Source organism: Brassica rapa, chromosome A06 (assembly GCF_000309985.2).
Source record: "Brassica rapa cultivar Chiifu-401-42 chromosome A06, CAAS_Brap_v3.01, whole genome shotgun sequence".
NCBI lineage: Eukaryota > Viridiplantae > Streptophyta > Magnoliopsida > Brassicales > Brassicaceae > Brassica > Brassica rapa.
The window spans coordinates 9511995-9532144 of record NC_024800.2 but is presented as its reverse complement, the minus strand read 5'-3'; the positions used below and the strand labels follow the sequence as shown (position 1 = coordinate 9532144).

The window sequence follows — 20150 nt, the reverse complement described above, 5'->3', positions numbered from 1 at the left end:
ATACTATTCTGTTAATTTCATTTCATTACTGTCTATCATACTCATAGGTGTTGTTGGACTTTTAAGAGAACAATGCCTAAAGATTTAAGACTCTAGAAGCAAGTAATCAACCAATCAATGAATATTATAAATGGAGATTAACATATACAAACAATTTTTCTACGCCGAATCTAATTTTTCATTACCAAAATTTTCTGATGCAAAATCAAACCCTCATCAAGAAGAAGACTGAGGCTGTTGAAACCTAACATGTTCATGAGCTTTCACAACTTGTGATGTGAAATTCCCTAAAGCCTCAAAGATGGGCACTAAACCAGACTGTAAGCTACTCGAAGCCGCATTGTTCACTAGCTTAATCGTTTCCTTATGCCTCGCTCTCTCTTCCTCCAGCTTCTTCCTCATCGAATCCAAATCCACCTTCAGATCATCCAGCGCCGAGATCCTCCCGCTCTCCGACAACACCACGCTCCTCTCCGACGACGCACCCCCGTCTTGTAACTGCTCGTTTCTCATCCTCACCCTCGCCCTCTCCATCCGAAGGTCATTCAACCGTTTCTCGAAATCATGAGACACGTACTCCGCTTTCACTCTCTGCCTCTGCTCCTCGTCTTGTCTCTCCCACAGCTCGTGTAAACTCGTTGCAAAGCCTTCCATGGCGTTTGTGACGTTATCTCCTGAGATTCTCTCCATCGCTTCTTGCCAGTCTTTGCATATAACGAAAACGTGCGGAGCTCCAACGCGGCTTGGGGAGAAAGGAGCCACACCGTCTTCCGTCGACTCAGGTTCGTAGTGAAGACATCTTGATAGCCACCCGTTTAGAGACTCCACGTAGAGCTTCTGAGTGTTGACCCAGTCGTTGAAGCTGATGCACCATTCTCTTAGCTCCATCTCAAGATCAAGAATCGCTTTGAGGCCTGAGTCTCTTTGTAAGCCGGTGTTTGCCCTGAGAGATCGAACTTTGCTCTCCATGATGGCCTGGAACTGCTTCTGGTGGCACTTTAGCATTGATCTCCACATTCTTATCAACCTGAATCGTATTTACACGAAAGAAATATACAGTAAAAACTCTATAAATTAGTAACGTTGGGACTATGGTATTTAATTATTAATTTATAGAGTTTATACTATAATTTAATGTAGGTAACGATTGAATAAAAATGAAATGGTTTATTTATTTATTACCCGTGAATCAACTGAGTGAGCTGTGGCTGTAACTCTTCGTCTCTCAGTTTATGTATCCTACTGGAAATGGAATCAACGGATCTTATACAGACATCGAGTTTTGTTAGCAGCTTCCTAATGGCTGCTCGAGTTGTATCAATCTTGCTAGACTCTGCACCAAGACTGTCTAGTTTCTTCAGTGTTTTGCACTTTTCTTCGTAGATAACTCGAAGCTTCTCTTCGTCCTGCCATCAACAAACGTCACAATATGCCTAAAGAGACATCAAACCATTCAAAAAATCAAGAAACCGAGTTGATTTGATTGATACCTTGACTTCCTTGTACAGTTTCTTTTCCCAGGCGTAGAGTTTCTCCAAGGTTGATGAGAGGTTTGCAGTGAAGCCTTCTGGAACGTCCTGAACATTGTATGATTTTGCTATTTTCAGTATCCTTGATGTTAACCTTATTGATGGTTGTGGCTGAGAGCGTGATGACATGATCCGAGATAAGATAACTAGAGAGAGAAAACAAGGTAAGTCTCAAGTGATGCAAATCTAATCTATGATTCATAACAGTTCAATCTCAGACGCAAAGAGAGCATTCATTACCTTTAAGGCCGGAGCTTTTCTGCTGATAAGGCAACTTGCTGACCTCAAGCAACACAGCCACTTCCTTCCCATGAGAAGAAGCAACCTCAAACTCACTCTTTATCTCCTTCACAACTTCTCTTAGATCTCTAGTGGCGTGAACCGACAATGCAGACAAGCTACTTATCTTGGAAGACTCAACATCAAAAGAAGTTGCTGCTATATTCTCCTCCAACTCAAAGCTCACTCCTTTCTTCCTCACATACTCTTCCTCCACTTCTCCAACGCTCTTCCTAGCAACAGCCTCATGCCCGTGACTGCTATTCCTTTCTTCTCCTTCGTTAACATGGTGAAACTCAGATCCTTCTTCACTGCTTGTAAACGAAGACACTGTCTTTGAACTAAAAGAACTCTCTACCATAGGCACATCCCTCGATGTTCCTTCACCCGAGTCTCCTCCTCTCTTCTTGATCTTCCTCTCATCAAGTTGGGACCACTTGCTCGGCTCGTTCTCAGGTATATGCTCTTTCATCTTCTCAACACTATTCCTCTTGGACTGTTTCAACGTTTCTTGCTCAGTTTCATCTTCCAATTCAGGAATCCCTTCCCTCTCCCTCACCTCCCTCGAATCAAGGCTGCTTGAATTCGACTTAACTCCACTAGCAGCCGGATAAAAACCAGAACTTTCACCAGCTCCAGCTCTGTTGTAATCGTAAGTATCAAACACATTCAGAAAGTCCCAAGTGGAAACCGTGGGAGGAGACGGTGGAGGCCTCGCCGGAGACGGCGGCGCTGCTCTACGTTGTTGTTCAGGATAACCATAATAACCAGCATTGGAGTATCCATAACCATTCTCCTGTGGCCACTGCCCGTTCTCCACACGGTGATTCTCCGGCTGAAACACTACCGGACGAGACGGTGGCGCAGACTTCTTCATGAAGTACATTCCCTGATACTGGTTCGGATTCGGGTTCTCTCCCATAAAGCCCCATCCTTGGCCCGGATACTGGTACCCGGAGGAGTAACCCGGTTGATATCCCGGCGGATAACCAGGCGGGTAACTTGGTGGGTAACCGGGCGGGTAAGTTTCCGGTAAAGGTTGTTCCTTTTTCACTTTAGGGCTAGATTCGATATGGATATGATGATGACCTAAAGAATCATCAGATCCAGATTCCGATCCGGAATCGAACTCAGATCCAGAGGACAAATGCAAATGCGAGCCTTCTCCGTCTTCTTCCTCATCTTCTTGGACGAGGGAATGCGAAACAGAGGTCGAAGAAGAGGAGATCTTGTGTTTCTTCTTCCCTTGGTCGGAAGGCAGAGTGAGAACGGGCGAGTCCGGCGGCGAAGAGTTGTTGTTGGAGCCAGCGAGGACTAACTCCTCGTCGACGAAGCGTTTGATAGACTCGCCGACGTCGCAGAGAGACTGGAAGTAAGCGAGGTGAGCGGCGGCCAAAGCAGAGCGATGATACGACGCCGCTTTGATCAGTTCTTTCCTCTCTCTACAGAGAATCACAAGCGGTTGGTCATCGACTTTGGATCCTCCGCAACCCATTCCGTAGTCTCAAGTCTCATGCTTTTGGCTGAAAGGACAACGGGAAGACCATCTTGCTTTCAAATCGGAGAAAACAGAGTGTGTGAGAGAGAGAGAGAAACAGAGGATTGAAGAAATTCAAAAAAGATTAGTGATTTGTCGTTATGGGGAGGAAGAAAACAAAAGGGGTGGGGGTTAAATTAAACGTACAAGAGAGCTCTCGTGCATGCGAGAGAGTGACAGAAGAATCCATGGGTTTGCTGATTTCTTTAAACGAGACCCGTAGCAGACACTAAACAGAGGAGAGAGAGAGAGAAAGCAAAAAGGGTTTTCGAGTTAAATTTAATAACTATTATAAAAAAAAAAAGGATTCGTCTTGTTGCAATTAAGTTTGTTGTCTACGAAATTTAACGGATAGGGATGTGTGTAAGGAAGCTAGGGATCTGGGGCGAAAATTAAATGCTAGTATTGAAGAAAGTGGTAGAGACGAGCATTTAATTTCACTTTCTTCCCTACTTTTCGCTTTTTACCCTTTTGCCCTATTACTTTCACTTTTATCTTTTTACTCTTTAACGAGTTTCAAGAAAAAGGAAAAGTAGAAAAGTTTGAACTATATACTCCTCAAATTGTAAATTAAATGTACAGTAAAAAGTGTCTATAGTTTGGTAGGTAGAATGTTATAAACTGGCAGGTATTGTGGATAACCGAAGACAAATAAACTGGTAACTAAAACTTTTTGATACTTTATACGTTACATGTTCGTGATAAATTGACAGGTTTAGTTAGTTTTATTGAGGCTAACAGTACGTATTTTAAAAACAAGGAAAAAGAAACAGAGACAGTATTAATTAAAACTTATAACTATGCCAAAACATTTTTCGTTTTAGTTTCAAGTCTTTTAAATAAATTGTTAGTCCAATAATATGATGGTTCTATAGATTACACAAATACATATTTGCATTTAAACAGAGTATAGGATATCGATGGACATTGGAAATGTAAAACATTAAAGTTACCAGTAGAAAATTTGATGATTTTTTCTTTGAAATCAATGAGAAATGGGCTCAATGCTCGAAAATAAGTGAAAAACTAATAAACAAATGCATGAAGGAAACATGAACATGTTACGAGTAGAGATAGGGGCTTGAGGCTAGCTAATAAGAAGAAGAAAAGCTGAAACATGTCATTGGGAAAGTGTGCTAGTCACGTGATGCCAAATCGAGTTTTCACGTGCTTGTCATATCCGGTTCGCATGCACCTTCTCGTCCCAAACTTGGAATTTCAAAATTGATTCTTTAAAATTCAAACTTTTATTGTATTTTTTTAGTTGATGTTGTGCCTGTGATGTCTACCTATTTCTGGCCACCATCAAACTCATATATAGTAGATCTATATTATAATTAACACATGTCACTATAATCATTTCATTTTACTAAAACTAGTATAATCCACCCTCCAAAGCTCGCTAACATATCGATTTCATATTATATAGTCTTATAGTTTAATTTCTCAGTTCAAAATAAAATATGTTACAAATATTTTGATGAGTACACTTATTTAATGTTGAGTTTGGTATTTTGATTTGGGGAATTGAGGTGTATAACCAGACAAAAACGTATAATTCATTGCATAGCCATTTTCTCTAACATTTCTATACACGGTGTTAACTTTATAAATTAATACAATATTGCCCTTTTCTGCAACCGGCGAAACCTGAAACAAAAAAAAAAATTCTTAATTATTATATCTAAAAAGTATAACGTGGCTTTACTGACTTCACATCTTTCTTTTTTATTCCTTAGTAACTTTGTATCCTTTCATTGCTCTCCGACACCGCTTTGTTGCACATCATCACCTTCACCGGATTAACATTGAATTGTTGACTTCTTCTTCATTATTTGCAAGCGTATCCTCTTCTTCTCATCTGAAATCGTCTGTCACACAACAGCGTTAGGGTGTCAGCGGCGAGTAGTACCAAACCGTTTCTATTTTACTTCACACCGTTGATTCTTCTCAGATCTCTGGAACTACATTAAGTTCTCAGGTGTTTACCTTCAAATCTCTTCATATGTTGTTATTTTTCTTTTCTATTTGGGCTATTGTCGGAATTAGAGTACTATAATTGGTAAATCTACAACCTCGTACCATTGCATGTCGGATCTGATTTTTGCGTAGAAGTTCACCAATTGATTTAGGGTTTTGGTTTCCTCGATTGTTCTTGATTTTGAATTTTAGGAGAAATACATAATAAATAGTATAGTAATATAATTTGTTGTATGGAATAGCATCTATAATACAACTTGTATGCGTGAAATTTCTTACGCTTATTTTATTTGAGATGGAATAGGAAAACTATATGTTCGAACTATGCTATCTGAGATGGAATCAATTGACAACCTATTCTACTTGAGATGGAATTGAATGATCTGTAACATATGTGCTATCATTCTTTATCAACAATCGTATTGTTTGAAATAAAAAAAATATTTTCTATATAAAATAGAATGAATTACTCTATTATAACAATGTTTCCCTCTTACTTAGTTCCTTAGGTTTGGCATGGACGAATTAGGCCTTCCAAGTAGATTGGTTGAGACATGTTTTGAACTCACTGGAAAGACGGATTAACAAATATTTCAACTTCCTTTGGATTGAGGTGGTCAAGAATGCATAAGAGGGTTCAATCTTGTTCGTTGTTATTTCATGTTCTCTTGATATTAGTTTTGTATCGGTGCCTAAATGTGTTTTATATTAGTGTGTATATGATTTTGTAAAGAGAAATAATATGTTGAACGTAAATGGAATAAAATTTATTATGACATCAAATAAAACATAATACAATGTGATATTGAATGGAAATGATATTCATATGAGGTTGTCTCTTCCACCTATTTTTTTTTAAATGCCGTCAATCTTAATTTCTTTCCATACAATCAATTTAAATTTGGTGTAAGCATTACTTCCTTTCCCTCAATTGTAAACACTTTAAAATCTGAACAATATTTACTGTTTTATATCGTTTCACACCGTTTCTATTCTATATGCTCATGTAGAATGGAAATGCATCTTACTGGCATTTCGAAATTTGGATTTAGTTTATGAAAGATTATGATTAACATTGGATTATAATTTATATTTCTATGTTGGGTCTAGTGATTAGTGGTTTTGATTTAGTTTAAAAAAGATTGAGGTTGACATTGGATATTGGATTAGGATTTATATTTTCATGTAGAGTTTAATGATTAGTTGATAGGGTTTAGTTATGTACGATTGGGTTGACATTTGGGCAAGCATAACCACATTTCATGAAAGTATAGCCATATCAACATTTGAGAAATGTGTTAAGATGATCTTTAGATTGTAACTACATTTTCACATTTTCTATTCTATATGCCTTATGTAAAATGGTATTGCATTTTACTGACATTTTAAAATTTAGGTTTAATTTATAAAAGATTGGGGTTGACATTGGATTAGGGTTTATATTTCCGTGTAGGGTTTAGTGATTAGTTGATAGGTTTAGTTTATCAAAGATTTGAAGTGACTTAGGATGAGGGTTTATATTTTTGTATAGGGTATAGTGATTATTGAGGAGGGGCTAGTTTCTGGCATATTGGGTTCTCCATTTGAAGATTGGATAGAGAGTTAATTAATATGGAAAAGTTTTAGTTTCATAATTGGGTTAGGGTTTATATTTCCTTTTAGGGTTTATATTTCCTTTTAGGGTTTAGTGATGATTAAAAAAGGGTTAGTTTCTGGCATATTGGGTTTGCCATTTGAAGATTGGGGTTCACATTGAGGTCATATTTCTGTGTAAAGTTTAGTGATTAGTTAATAGGGTGTAGTATATATTTCTCTGTGTGTTTACTGAGGTTTTACACTTCTATGCTATTTGACCTTTACATCGTGACATATACTATTGTGTCATATAGAATAGAAATGTTCTGAATTGGTATTCTTATTATCCACTCATTTTCTTTCATAATTTTCTATCATATGTGATAAATACAACTGGCCTCTCATCTGCGTATCGGTATGTATGTGTTTATATTCCACTGGAAAACACCACGTCGCTTATTTTAGGAATTGTAACTGGCAACCGTTTATATGAAGGGGCAGAACCGGAGAAAATGTGACCAAAAAGTCTAACATTTAATTATGTCAAAATCAGTGTTACTTACCTAATTTCACACTGAAATATAGCTATTTAGCCAATAAGCCCTTTTGATTTTGTCATTTAAATGCTACTATGTAATTCTAGTTATATAATCCAACTCAAACATGTGTAGTCATGTTATTAGTTTTACTAACTGCTAGTCTGCTAAAGTCTTAAAAGACTACAAGAAACCGAAGCTAGAGGACTGGCCACTGATAAATTTGGTAACAAAGTTGGCATGCAGTAATCGACATAATCAAGATCTAAGCATATAGGGAGAGGACGAAAAGCAACAATAGCTTATCAAAAAGGGGGAGAAGAAGAAAAAAAAAGCGACAGTAGAGTTAGGTTAATAATTATTGCCGTGTTTAATTACATTATCTTTATATATATATATGCATGTAACCCATGCTTCTCTCATCATGATCTAGTATGTATACAGTTAAGTGATTAACTATTAGTATACGTTTTAGAAAGTTGATGGTATGTGTAAGAAGATATGTAAGAGAACTCCAAGATCTCGTCTGGGTGATAAAATAACATGACTTTTACTGGGTTTTCATTAATGTAATATCGATATGATGATTAGAAAATATAAGCCATCTCAAGAGTTATTAATGGAATTATGGAACGGGTAAACATTGTAATAATTAAAAAGTTAGCATATTTTAACATTTTGCTAAAAACAACTTATAGTATATATATATATATATGTATATATATTAAACCCTTTGCTATAATAGTTTTTACAAAAAAAAAATATTATGCAATGCATTCGAAGAAACGCAAAGTTAGTAATACTCCATCCATCTGTTCCCGTAAGTAAGATTTTCTACAGTTAATCTTATTAAAAATTTAATAAATATTTATAATTTAATTTATTTTTTATTTTATTATACATTTTCCAATAATTTTCCACCAATGAAATTTAATCAATTCAAATATTCTCAATTAATGTTTCTCAAAAATATAAAAAGTACCTTTACAATATTAGAAAATTTATCTTTACAGAACAAGAAAAAAAATCTAAAAAAATCTAAAAAAATCTTACTTAACTTGGAGAACGGAAGGAGTATTATTTTCTCTCAAACTACGACGTACCAACATAATTGATAACTCACAAATTTGTACATTAAGTACGAATAATGTAGTTGGTCATTTGAGTGTACTTTGTTAATGTGTGTACTCTTTTTTTCAAAGTAAGTTAATGTGTATACGTAAAAACAAACTCTTAAAAAATACTAGCACAATTAATTACGAGTACCTATTTACAATTAATCAGGTAGAGAATCATGCAATAATCAGTGATAAAGTTAGTGAGGTAATTAATGAAGTGATGATATCACTTTTGAATCTTAATTAATTCTTAATGGTTGTTAGTTGTTACATAATGTCCAAACAAATGGTGAGCTAACTGCACGGAGATAAGATAGACGACAACGGTGGTACGTGGTTATTTCTTACTCCACATTTTATCCTTTTTTTACGTTAACTCCGCAACTCTAATACCAATCTTTATGGTTAACCAACTCTATTTGTTGACATAATCACTTTTTATTGCTTTTGGTTCTCTGTATTTTTTCCACGATATGCATCATCATTTGACATATTTAACAAAGTGCGTAATCTTATTGAGATAAAACATTTTAAAATGTTCGACATTAGAAAAAGGAAGAATAAATTTTTTGTATTTGTTGTGTGTAAATCTTCTCAAAAGGTTTTTGATGAACATCATACCACTTAAGACCCTAAATCTTTATAACTAATCGCTTGGGGGGCTCACCATGAGTTTCGACTTGATGCGTCATCATTTGATGGCGTCGAACTCAGCCCCACCCACCCGTCCTTTTAGCTCCATATCTTTGACTTTTTATGCATTTCACAAATCAAAAATTTGATGACAATTAAATATCATTAAGAAATACGTTTGCTTTCATGTCAAAACTAAGCTCCCTTGGTGAGGGAACACCATCCGTTCTAGGTTTCTTCGATGTCATCTTTTCCATAGACGATTTATATAGTTTCACTTCATGGAGTCCATGCAGTGATCTATTTCCAATCAGTTTGGTAAACAAATATAAAAATCAAGCTGCAATCGTGTACTTTTGTGGTTGGTACGGGTGAATACCCAAGGTTTCGTTATTTCTTGAGAAATTTCTGTCTAATTAAATATCTTGTTAAGTACTTAAATTAACCTTTGCGTTTTTCTTCCGACATATCAACTCGATATAAAAGGAAAAAACTCTCTATGAGAACATGAATTGCTTAATCATGAAGATATAAGTGGTCACCATTTTTATTTGTCAACCTTGTAGAAATAACATATCATAAGAATATCAACTAGAAGTCAATAACCAAGGCGTATCGCAGGCGGCGTTGAAAACTTTCTTGAATAAGCCCTAACGTTGATGTATTAATCAACAAGTACATCGGTTAACCTAATCCGTCGTAATTAATATTCCAAGAGCACCCAAAAGAGAGGAATCTTGAATGCCCAACAATCAAAACCAAACCCCAATTTTTTTATTTTATTTTAAAAGTGGAAATGTTTATTCAAAACCCCATGAAGACTGACGCGTTACATGACCATGTGACTTGGAGAAATATGACATATACTTCTGACTAAGTCTTAGAATAGATAAATACTAGGCTAGTAGTTTCTTATTTTCAATGCGTAGTGTTTCTTTTACGCGCATGAGCGTGTGACATAAGCGTTGGTGGACAATGGACATTAGTGTGAATACGATAATGGTGTTCAACATTAGTTAAATATAAAAGGAGGATAGTTTGTTTATGTACAACACTATTAGGTCCTCATGAATCTGAAAGACTGATACAAAATAATAATATTTCGAAAGAAGAGAGAGGATAATTGGTTTCTAGTTAGTCTGAAAAAAGGTCGGTAAGAGAGAAAGGAGAGAGAAAGGAGAGAGAAAGGAGATCTGAGATCGGATCCGGCGTAAGGCCGACGCGTGAGCGTCCGTGCCGCCGCCGGATCCTTCCTCTTTCCGTCAAAATGTTTTTTTTTGCTTCTTCTCCGTCGCCTATCACTGAGTGCCTTGTCGGAGCTCTGGATTGGAGCCATCATCCGAAGGTGGTTTCCTCGTTTGGAGGGACGACGCGCTCGCGTGGAGGCCATGGCGTGAGAAGATCGGCTTGCATGTTCGAGTGGTGGTTCCGGGAGATGGAGGCTACCACAGATCCGTCGACGCCGGCTTTTCTCCGGGAGGTGGAGGCTCCTTCAGCTTCGCCGACGCCGGTTCAAGTTCCCGGGAAGATGAGGTAATCTATGCTCCTTCTTCGTCGGTTTTGGCTCCGAAAGGTAGAGGCTCACACAGCTCTACGCTGTCGGTTTTGGTTCCGGAGGGTAGAGGCTCACGTTTGCTCTACGCGGTCGGGTTAGGACCTGTTGTCTGTTGGGTTTGGGTACTAGTTGGGTTCTGGTGGAAACGGTGTTATGGATCTTGTCGTCAAGGTGTATGCTCGGAAAAAGGATGAGCTCTCGGTCGAAGATGACGCTCTCCACCATCGGTTACGACGACAAGAGAAGGAGAGTTGAGGTATCGAGTCTCGGTTTTAATGGTCGTGAGATGGCGTCTGATGTTGGGGATGAGCTTTCGGTTAGTCCGATGAAGCCCCCCGTGACAAGTTCGACGGTTCTGAACCGGTCGGCCGAACCGCCGGAAAGAGACAAGAAGAAGTTAAGCCGACATGTGTCGTTGGATTTGGGCAGTGTCGGTTTTGGGCTGTTGGGCTTAAGGCCCGTTTTTTTTTACCTTGGTGTTTGTTTAGCTAATCGGGCCGTGGGCATGCTATTTTGTAAGGTTATTGGGATAGGCCCGTTTCTATTTAATAAAAAAAAACTTGACGGAAAAAAAAAAAAGTACAACACTATTAGGTGAATACGAGTAACGACCTTTGTCAAGTTGGAGAGCAAACGAAAAAACTGTTATTAAACAAAATGAAAAACAGAATAAAGATGATGTGAAAGTTTTGAGTTTTTTTTCTTTTAGAATAATCTGTATTAAAAGTAAAAGTGGTTCTGGTGAATTTAAAAAGTCTGAGGGGTGTTCGTAAGTGTATTTTGGATAATGGAACTTTTAACATAGAGATCTCTGTTCCTCTTTCTTTTCACAAACAACATCATGCTTCCATCTCCATTAACATCATTCCAATTGCTTTGGTTTTGCTTTTAGAGAAAAAGATGAGATTGCAGATTTTGTTTATGCAAACTACACAATCCAATTTATTACACACCTTCATATATTCAAAAACTAATGTTTGACAAGAACTTCTCATTACGATCTTCTAAAAGAATGTGTAGGAGATCTGTTAGTTAGTTTGGTTTTGCCAAATTTCAAAGATTAAATCAATCATATATAGCCAATAAAGTTGAGCTGAAAAACTAATAGTTGGTCTCGTTGCAACATCGTCGGTTCGAACTAGGAAGTGAACATACAAAAAGCAGTAGTCACAAAGAGCAAGAAAACACATTTGTGAGAATATTTACATCATTTGTTTGTCATCTCAGCCATTAGAATTAGATTCAAAGACAGATGAATGTCTTTTGGGAGATAGAAGCATCATATTCTCCAAAAACACCATTGCTCCTTTGAAGCATCAGAAGCATTCAACTAGTCTGAGATTTGCATTATAGTTCAATGAAGATGATCTCTACTTTGCAGCATTATCTTGAATGCTGGAGTCTCTGGAGCTTTTTTCACTTGCTCAGTTTCGCATTTTCATTGCAGAGTCTAGTAACTTCTTCAGCCAAATTCTGGAGCTCTACTGCTGCAGCAGACGCCAATTCTTTAGCATAAGAGGCTTCCTCTGTGAGTTTGTTATTAAGTTTTCCAAGCTCATCTTTTTCCTCAATCAGTCTCATATTCTCCTTCTTCAGATTCTCTATTTCCAAAGCCTAGTCGAATGACCGATAACATGATTATTACAGTGACTTGGTGCGTCTGGAAGATGAAGAAAGTAGCAAACTTGCTATGTATGAGAAAGATACCTGAGAGTTGAGGGTTGTTCCGTTTTTGATATCTTTAGTCTCTTCCTGAGCAAAAACTCTATTTAAGCTCATCACGCTGGTCGGTGTTCCTGCTCCAGAATAGATTTCTGACAACTCATCACCATTTCTGTTGTGAGTATTCCTTCCTGCTGATTCGTCTGCTGCGTTCTGCTGCTGTGTATATGTTGATTGTCTCTCGGCTAATGAATCCAGTTGTTGCCTTAGCAGCATGATTGTCTCCTGCATCTCAGCCTTCTCTGATTTCTGTGCATATTAAGTAATCATAAACTTTAAATCTGATGAATCTCAAACTGTTCGGACATCACAAATAAATAAATGGAGTTTTGACTTACAGTTATCTCGAGCTGCTCCTGAAGTATCCTATTGTCTGCAGACTTTATCTTGAAAAAGGCGTTTCATGGGAAAAATATCGTCACCAAATCTGATTATAAACAACTTGACAAGTAATGAGAGCAAAGAGAAATGAGTACCTCATGTTCGAAGATTTTCTCATTTAGTTGCGTAGTGAGCTTTGACAGAACCTATATCAAACAGACACAAGAAAATATTGTCTGACAAGTGTTTTGAATTGGATTCATATAAGCAGAGAGAGTCCTGAATAAAACAACAACTCTTGTTTTTCTGCATCAACCTGGGACATTCCAAGAGAGTCTGTGGTATGACTCATTCCGAAACTTTCAATCATCTGTTGCTCGAGTGCACGTATTTGATTCTTCTTTTCGCTGATTTCATCTTCCAGTTTTTGCATTTGATCCTGCAGTCAACAATGCAAACATGAAAGTAGCACTATGTTATATGCTAATATAATTTAAGCATTGTTATGGAAGGATATCACACGGAAGGAAAGCTCACTCTGATATGGAAATCTTCAGGGTTGCGAGCAGCTTGTTCAGAAAGCCTTTTCAATGAACTGGTACGCAATGCTACTTCCCCAACTAGTATTTTTGTTTGCTCGTGAAGAAGATCCATTTGATCCGCAATAGTAGTTGCAATCTATCGTAGTACATCATTTTGCTGGTTATGTCAGTAATATGCTACAGAATGACCACTTTAAAAACCTAGGAAATGCCATGTATAATCACAGAAGCAACAAGAATTTGGTAAAACAATATCATCTCACCAGAGAAGGGTCTCCTGATCCAACAGCTGCACTGAATAAGTCTTCGGCCACAGTTCTTTCTGGAAAAGACTTGTTTGTTGCTGCTTTATCTCTCCTGGTTGATTTTGTTTGTGCGCACTTAGAGGAAGAAGAAGCAGATCCATTTGTAGAGTTCTGGTTACCATCAGTCAGTAATGTCCCAGCCACACCATCAGATTTCTGCAGCATACATATTATGAGCCTTGTATTTAACAGGTTGTGAATCATATTTTGCCGACGCTAAAACGGTTAGCACGTAAAATATTTCGTATGATTTTGAGGATGGGCAATTCTCCTAAATAGACCATTTTCAAGTTTTTATCACAAAATAGATCCTAAGGAGAAAAATGACCAACATTTTCAAATAAAAAGACTTTAATACCGTAGATATATAAATACAAATAAATAAATAAAAATAAAAATATTTTTTTTTAAGTTTCAGATTATATGTTTTCAAAAAAAAATTTTGTAATTCGAAATATTTTTGAAACTATTTTTCAAATTTTTATTTTCAAAATTTTAATTTTAATTTTTTATTTTATGAAATTTTAAAACTTAATTCCAAATCTCCACCCCTTTAACTCTAAAGGCTAAAGTTTAGATTAGTTAACCAGGATCATTCTTAATATCAGTTCACATCGTGTACTAATTCCACCAAGGCATTTTGATACACAGTAAGGAAGACTAGAACTTACTTTCAGTTTTAGCCAGCCAAGCATTCCTCCACGAGTCTTATTCTTTTTCCGGTCCTTTGTCATCTCATCCAGGCCACTAGTTCCACCATCTCTTGGCTCCCTGGAATGTTCAGAAACTGCGCTTCTAGCATTATCATCAGCCATGTTCTCCCTTCTTCTATCGGGCAAGTAAGCTAGCTGCGGAAATCATGGTGTAAAGTTAAGCATCACTAACATATGACATACAGTCTAGAAAAACAAATACTAGCCTCCCACCAAGATGGAATGATATCCTCAAAACAACTTTGGATTTACCGTACATACCTCTTCCTCTCCAAAAGTATGCCTCCATATATGGTCAGGTTTTACAGAAGCTTTTCCTTGCAGGGAACTTTTTGTTGAAACCAAGATTAGTTTTGTCAAACGCTGAATTCTTCCCATCAGAGCTGCTTTGGCTTCATCCTCCTCCTCCTCCAACCTTAACTGGGGTTTAACCTGGACAGATTTCAGCTTATCAAATGAGAAAGGGCACAATGAAAGAAAGGCAAGTTATTTCTGGGAGAATGCAACTTTTAAGTGTACAGATGTAACCAACAGATTAAAAAGACAAAGTTGATTAAACATTAATCACTTCAAAATTTCAACTGGCTAGTAATTTGCCTAGTATAGAAGAGATTTTCATTCAGTGTTTTCTAATAACTATGCTACAAAGACAAGAAAAGTCCCAAGGAACTATCTGCATACACCAACCTGAAGTTTTCGATCAGCCAAATCTTCTTGGTTAGACGTAGACACAGAAACTCCGTGCTTCAATTGCGTAAGTTCCTCTTGTAAACATGATATTTCTTTCTGATACTTCTTTATTAGGGACTTATCATCCATAATCTATACAAAATTTTGTAAAAATCAAGATTAGGGCTTTTGCCAAATTAAGGAACTCCAGAGACATGAATACCATAAATGCACCTTATTTCGTGAAGCTTTGATTTCAACATGCTTGCACCTCTGTGCGAATTTCAGTGTGTTGTGCGTCTCTTCACTTGTACCGGATGCAGGTGTTATAGTGCAAATAAGCTGCAAAAAATGCAGATGGGGTAAGGAAGCCAATATTGACACAGCAGTCTCTTACTTTCTACAAAAAGAGCTATGTCAACAAATGAAAGTTCATCACCCAAAGAAACACATCTAGCCTTCAGAACTTCTCAAATAAACTATTATTTTGACTTAATTAAGGAACTTACTGATACTAGTCCGTGACCACTAAGTGTTGACTGCAAGAGACGAGTAAGTTTAGAATCCCTGTATGGTATATGAGCTGCCTTGGTGTCTGTCAATTTAGATATGACCTGAAGACGGAGATTATAAGTTAAGTCACGCTTATCTAGAGAGGAAAAAATGTAACACTGCAAGAAAACTTCCTTACAGTTCCCAGGGTGAGTAAACTTTTATTGATGGAAGATCCCTCTTTCCTCCGTTGTCCAGTCATTTCAGTTTTAGAACTTTCAGATCCAGCAAGATCAATGAGGTGCTGCATTGAACCAGGAATCAAATATTAGAGAACCAGAATGTAAGAAAAGAACGGCACCTGAAAACACTCTCAGCAACAAGTGTGACATGTCTTCATATACAATAGCAGAATCAGTATGAGCTCTTTAGTAATTACCAACTGAGAGAGAGTAACATCTTCTCCATCATCTCCCTTTCCATGTGGACTGCTTTCAATGGTCTGAAGCACACAGAAAACACTTAAGGGAAGGAGAAAAAATAAAGCGCCCAATTGTAAGGCACATCATTAAGGGTCGAAGGCGTATGCGTAGTTGCGATAGATACAAGAACGATACACTTTAGGCAATAGGACTTACCAAGGTGAACATTGTGTGGCTCCGACTGCTAAAAAGATTGACATTATTTGAACCAACATGCCTGTGTTCTGCAATAATTCCGGCAAAGGCAAAGTTTAATAACATGACTAAACAAAACATAAATAAGAGAGGTATGACCATATGAAGAGAAGAAAAGGTTGATAACCGAAGTATACTGAATCATAATAATGCAACTATATTAAACTATCTACATGGTCTAACAAATCCCTTGCGAGAAGCTAACAACCATAAACCACATTATTTTATTGCTACTGGAAAACCATTTTTCTTCTAACTGGCACATAATAATGAAACTACATTATGCAATAAGTGAGCTGAGGCTTAAAGTTAACAGGTACATTACGATATTATACCTTCACCAGATGCTATGAGGGATAGAGCATGAGCTGGGGATAAGACAACCTCATCTTTAATGCCTTCAACATATGTGCCCTATCAACATAAACACACACACTAATACTAATGAAACTTAACGAGGCAACTGAAGCTTGGTTAAACGAAATGAGACTGCAAAGCCCAACATCAAAATTTGGTTAAAAATAATCCACCGCTTACCTGAGAATCCTCTCGTATTCGTAGATTCTGTCCTGTTGGGTCTAGTAAGTCATTAATAACCTGTAAGGATAATTAAAAGAACCCTTCAATTATGGACCAGGTGAGAAATCAGTTGGAAATGAAATTTTGGTTTGCAGTTTTATAAGTTAGTGTGTACAATTGAAATAGAAATTCCAGCCTAAGACTATCTTTTTGAGCATACTCGCTGTCATAGGTTTGAAAAAAACAAACTTAAGGACTATAAAATCTACAGCATTCCTCTAAGGTTCCAGGTAACTTCTAATCGAAGGTGCAAGACACATGTCCATTAAGAATTTGGAAAACAAATTAGAATTACAAGTAGGTGATGCAAATAAACACCGGAGTCAGAACATACCTCATTGTATATCTCAAGATATGAAACACGCAGAAGAAATTCCCGTTCTGGTGTCTGGATAGCTGAAACATAGTTAGCTAAAGAAGCGAGAACCAAATCCTATTAAGAAGACACAACAAAAGAGTAACCTATCACCTCCTGAATAATGCTGAAAACATCCTTTACAGCCAACGGAATTATTCCAGGTGACCTTTGCTCCCCCTAAATGCAAAATATGTCGTTAGCAAGGTCTAATAGGCACAGGTGCCAAGTAGATGTGCATTAGAGAAACACTTTTGGATCTCTTGTGAACACGTAATAAACATATATAACAACTTACTTTAACCCCAAACGAGAACGATGGAAAGACATCCTATATCTAAGTGAGGACTTAATCTCTAAAGATGATGAGTACGACATGACAAGAAAGATAATAAAGGAGACAGGGTCATTGATCGCAAATAACTTGTCAAATTAATCATGTTCAAGTTGCAGAAGATATCCAAAAGAAACATGAAGACATTGCTCTTCCTCTAAAAATAGTAACTTACATGCATTGTGTGAGTCTTGCCGCTGCTAGTAACTCCATAAGCAAATACAGTTCCTGAAAATAAGCAAGGAAGAAGCTTTCAAACCAAAGAGTTCGAAAGACTTCTCTTTTAAATCCCTTAAGAGGGGAAACTAAGAGATAAGAACATACCATTTATTCCAGACATAGCCCCACTAACAACTTGCTGAGCAGCAGTATCATAAACACGACGGGTTGTAGTTGGTGGACCAAACACTCTATCTGTAACCAAGTAACGAAAAAACACTTAAACCAAATCGAGAACAAAGAAGCAAATACAAGAATCTTCCCGAAGATTTTACACATTTCAGTTAAGACTAACCAAAGGCATAACAAAGATCAGGGTTGTACTCGTTCCGAATCGTGTAGTCTCCATCAGCATACCACGCAATCTCATCTCCATTGTTCACCTCTCGAGGACTATTAACCAAATTAAACCAAATCAAATGTCAATAAACCAAAAAAAACATTAAACCGGATCCCAATCTCATCTCCACATTAACCTAACCTACCGGATTCCTATAAATATTTTACAATCTCGTTCTCCACATTAACCTAACCAAATCAAATGTCAATAAACCAAAACATTAAACCGGATCCCAATCTTAGACCACATTAACCTAACCTGAGAGGACGGAAACGAATCGTGACCGTGATATTCTCCTTCAGTTTCGTGGCAGCAGCCGCCGTGCCGGAGGAGGTAGACGGAGACGGGCTAGAACGTAGATGTGAAGTTGAGGAAGCAGCCGGAGAGGAAGGAGTTACAGGCCGTTTCGTAGGAGCACTCGCCGGCGATCTGAGAGGACGAGAGGGAGAGATCGTGGATGATCTCTGTGACCTAGGAGCAGACATTGTTTTAGGTCTAAGCGAGTGAGAGAGAGGGAAGAGAGGAAAGAAGAAGCTCGTTGGCGAAATCAATGGGGGTCACGTCATATACTGACTGTATCGTTTGTTTTTTTTATTTGTTCCCACTCCCTCCAAAAAAAAGAATATTATAATGACTTAAATACCCTCCGATATTAAAGTGCTGCTACCCAATTGGTTACAAAAATATTTTCTTTATTTAAACGATTTTGTTTTTATTTATTTTCGCTCTGCAACTATGAAATGCTAAAAGAGTTATTATCACATGGACAAAATATTTAAAATAATTTTCTGGACTGACAGGAAGGAATTAAATAAATTTGGTGAGCTGTCAAAATAGTAATATTCTGAATTCAGGATAACAGAGTTGTTGTTGTTTCTAAGAAAAATATAATGCTTATCTCAGGCGGGCACAGAGAAACATTTGTTTTTGTAATTATGCTGATTAAAAGATAAATAACGAAAATGTCCTCACCTAACCGTTATTTTCGAGGGTGTGATTGGAATAACACCAAAAACAGTGGGAGATCTGTTAAGCATTTGGCGGCATTAGTGATATTTAGTTAAGCGAAGATGGCTATAGAGTAAGTTAAATAGGCTAAGCCTAATTTTGTACGGATCTAAAAGTAAGTCGAACCGGTTTGGTCGGTTAAAATTGATTTGGAAAAAATCATCAATGTTTAAACAGAGAAAATGTTCACTAGACACTACCATTTGGATATGAACAATCCATTTAAATATAAACAATCCATTTTAACACTTTTAGTTTATGAATTGGATCCGGGTTGATTATCCTATTTGAATTTGGTTATATGTATGAATATAGTTTTATTTTAGTTTTGTCGATTTTTTTTTTAATTGTCTACCAAGATAAATTCATTTAAATGTGGACAGTTCATTTGACATCTATAAAAATGACGACCGCGAGATAAATAGCATTGGGATTGCAATAATGGAGTTGCATTTGTGTGTTGTAGTCGTGGACGACATTGACAACGAGTTTCACAGTTGTTGCTTTGTTGCCTTGTGATAACGATAGAGGACATATTACAACGGTTAAGTGACTTAATAATCATGTTTGTTTCTCTGTTTGTTAGTGACAACAACAAATTTAGTCGTTAGTCGTCCAAACTTGTCATACAAAACGTAAACAAGATTTAGTCGTTGGCGACTATGAAACAAACAACAAAAACATTATTGTTGTCGCTTAGATTTAAAGGTTGGTGGACTAAATTGATGAAGATTCCATTTGTTTTCTTCTTGATTGTGCTTGCCCAAATCGAGCAACATTTCATCTTACATGATTCATGTCAGTAAAATCTCAGATGTGTATGTTAGAAAACGTGGATTAGTGAGATATATGGATATAGCGTTTCACATTAGCTCACTGAAGATAGTTTTGTTGTTTTTGTAAAATTGATAGCCAAATCTGATGTGGTCCTTTTGGGTAAACATCACACGATCTAGCTGGTTGATCTATGGAGCCCAGTAGCATAAAGTTTATGACAATTCAGTTTATAATTTTTAAAATCGATTACAATATACTTTTTATATAAACTATATATTTTCGAAACTACTCAACTTGAAAAATCTTATACCTTTATGTCTGAATTTATGGGGCTTCCCATATGAGAACCTTACAA

The 20150-nt window shown here is 37.0% G+C and overlaps 2 protein-coding genes and 1 long non-coding RNA gene across 3 annotated transcripts; 1 reads left to right on the top strand and 2 right to left on the bottom strand.

Moving 5' to 3' along the window:
• Positions 1–103: 103 nt before the first annotated feature.
• LOC103873018 (protein ROLLING AND ERECT LEAF 2) lies at positions 104–4873 on the bottom strand. Its single transcript, XM_009151447.3, has 4 exons — positions 1770–4873; positions 1491–1675; positions 1183–1406; positions 104–1027 (listed from the first exon to the last, which is right to left on the bottom strand). Exons 1-4 carry the CDS (start codon positions 3301–3303, stop codon positions 217–219), a joined length of 2754 nt encoding a protein of 917 aa, XP_009149695.1. The 5' UTR covers positions 3304–4873; the 3' UTR covers positions 104–216.
• A 5177-nt stretch (positions 4874–10050) lies between these two features.
• LOC117125813 lies at positions 10051–12031 on the top strand. Its single transcript, XR_004448203.1, has 2 exons — positions 10051–10248; positions 11337–12031. It is a non-coding gene; the product is annotated as an uncharacterized LOC117125813 (long non-coding RNA).
• On the bottom strand, positions 11817–18667 carry LOC103873017 (kinesin-like protein KIN-7C, mitochondrial). Its single transcript, XM_009151446.3, has 23 exons — positions 18269–18667; positions 17966–18063; positions 17776–17865; positions 17627–17679; positions 17232–17297; positions 17097–17150; positions 16721–16780; positions 16519–16597; positions 16145–16212; positions 15946–16008; positions 15706–15810; positions 15524–15628; positions 15249–15356; positions 15033–15167; positions 14607–14777; positions 14304–14480; positions 13591–13788; positions 13323–13463; positions 13102–13224; positions 12941–12991; positions 12803–12850; positions 12450–12713; positions 11817–12356 (listed from the first exon to the last, which is right to left on the bottom strand). Exons 1-23 carry the CDS (start codon positions 18493–18495, stop codon positions 12159–12161), a joined length of 2682 nt encoding a protein of 893 aa, XP_009149694.1. The 5' UTR covers positions 18496–18667; the 3' UTR covers positions 11817–12158.
• Positions 18668–20150: the final 1483 nt, after the last annotated feature.

Coding starts and splice junctions, on each gene's coding strand:
- LOC103873018 (XM_009151447.3), bottom strand. CDS start 3,303: ATGGGTTGCGGAGGATCCAAAGTCGATGACCAACCGCTTGTGATTCTC. Junction 1,676..1,769: donor GAAAAGCTCCGGCCTTAAAG/GTAATGAATGCT, acceptor TTCTCTCTCTAG/TTATCTTATCTCGGATCATG. Junction 1,028..1,182: donor CTCACTCAGTTGATTCACGG/GTAATAAATAAA, acceptor AATACGATTCAG/GTTGATAAGAATGTGGAGAT.
- LOC103873017 (XM_009151446.3), bottom strand. CDS start 18,495: ATGTCTGCTCCTAGGTCACAGAGATCATCCACGATCTCTCCCTCTCGT. Junction 14,481..14,606: donor ATACTTTTGGAGAGGAAGAG/GTATGTACGGTA, acceptor TGATTTCCGCAG/CTAGCTTACTTGCCCGATAG. Junction 12,992..13,101: donor ACTCTCTTGGAATGTCCCAG/GTTGATGCAGAA, acceptor TGTTTGATATAG/GTTCTGTCAAAGCTCACTAC.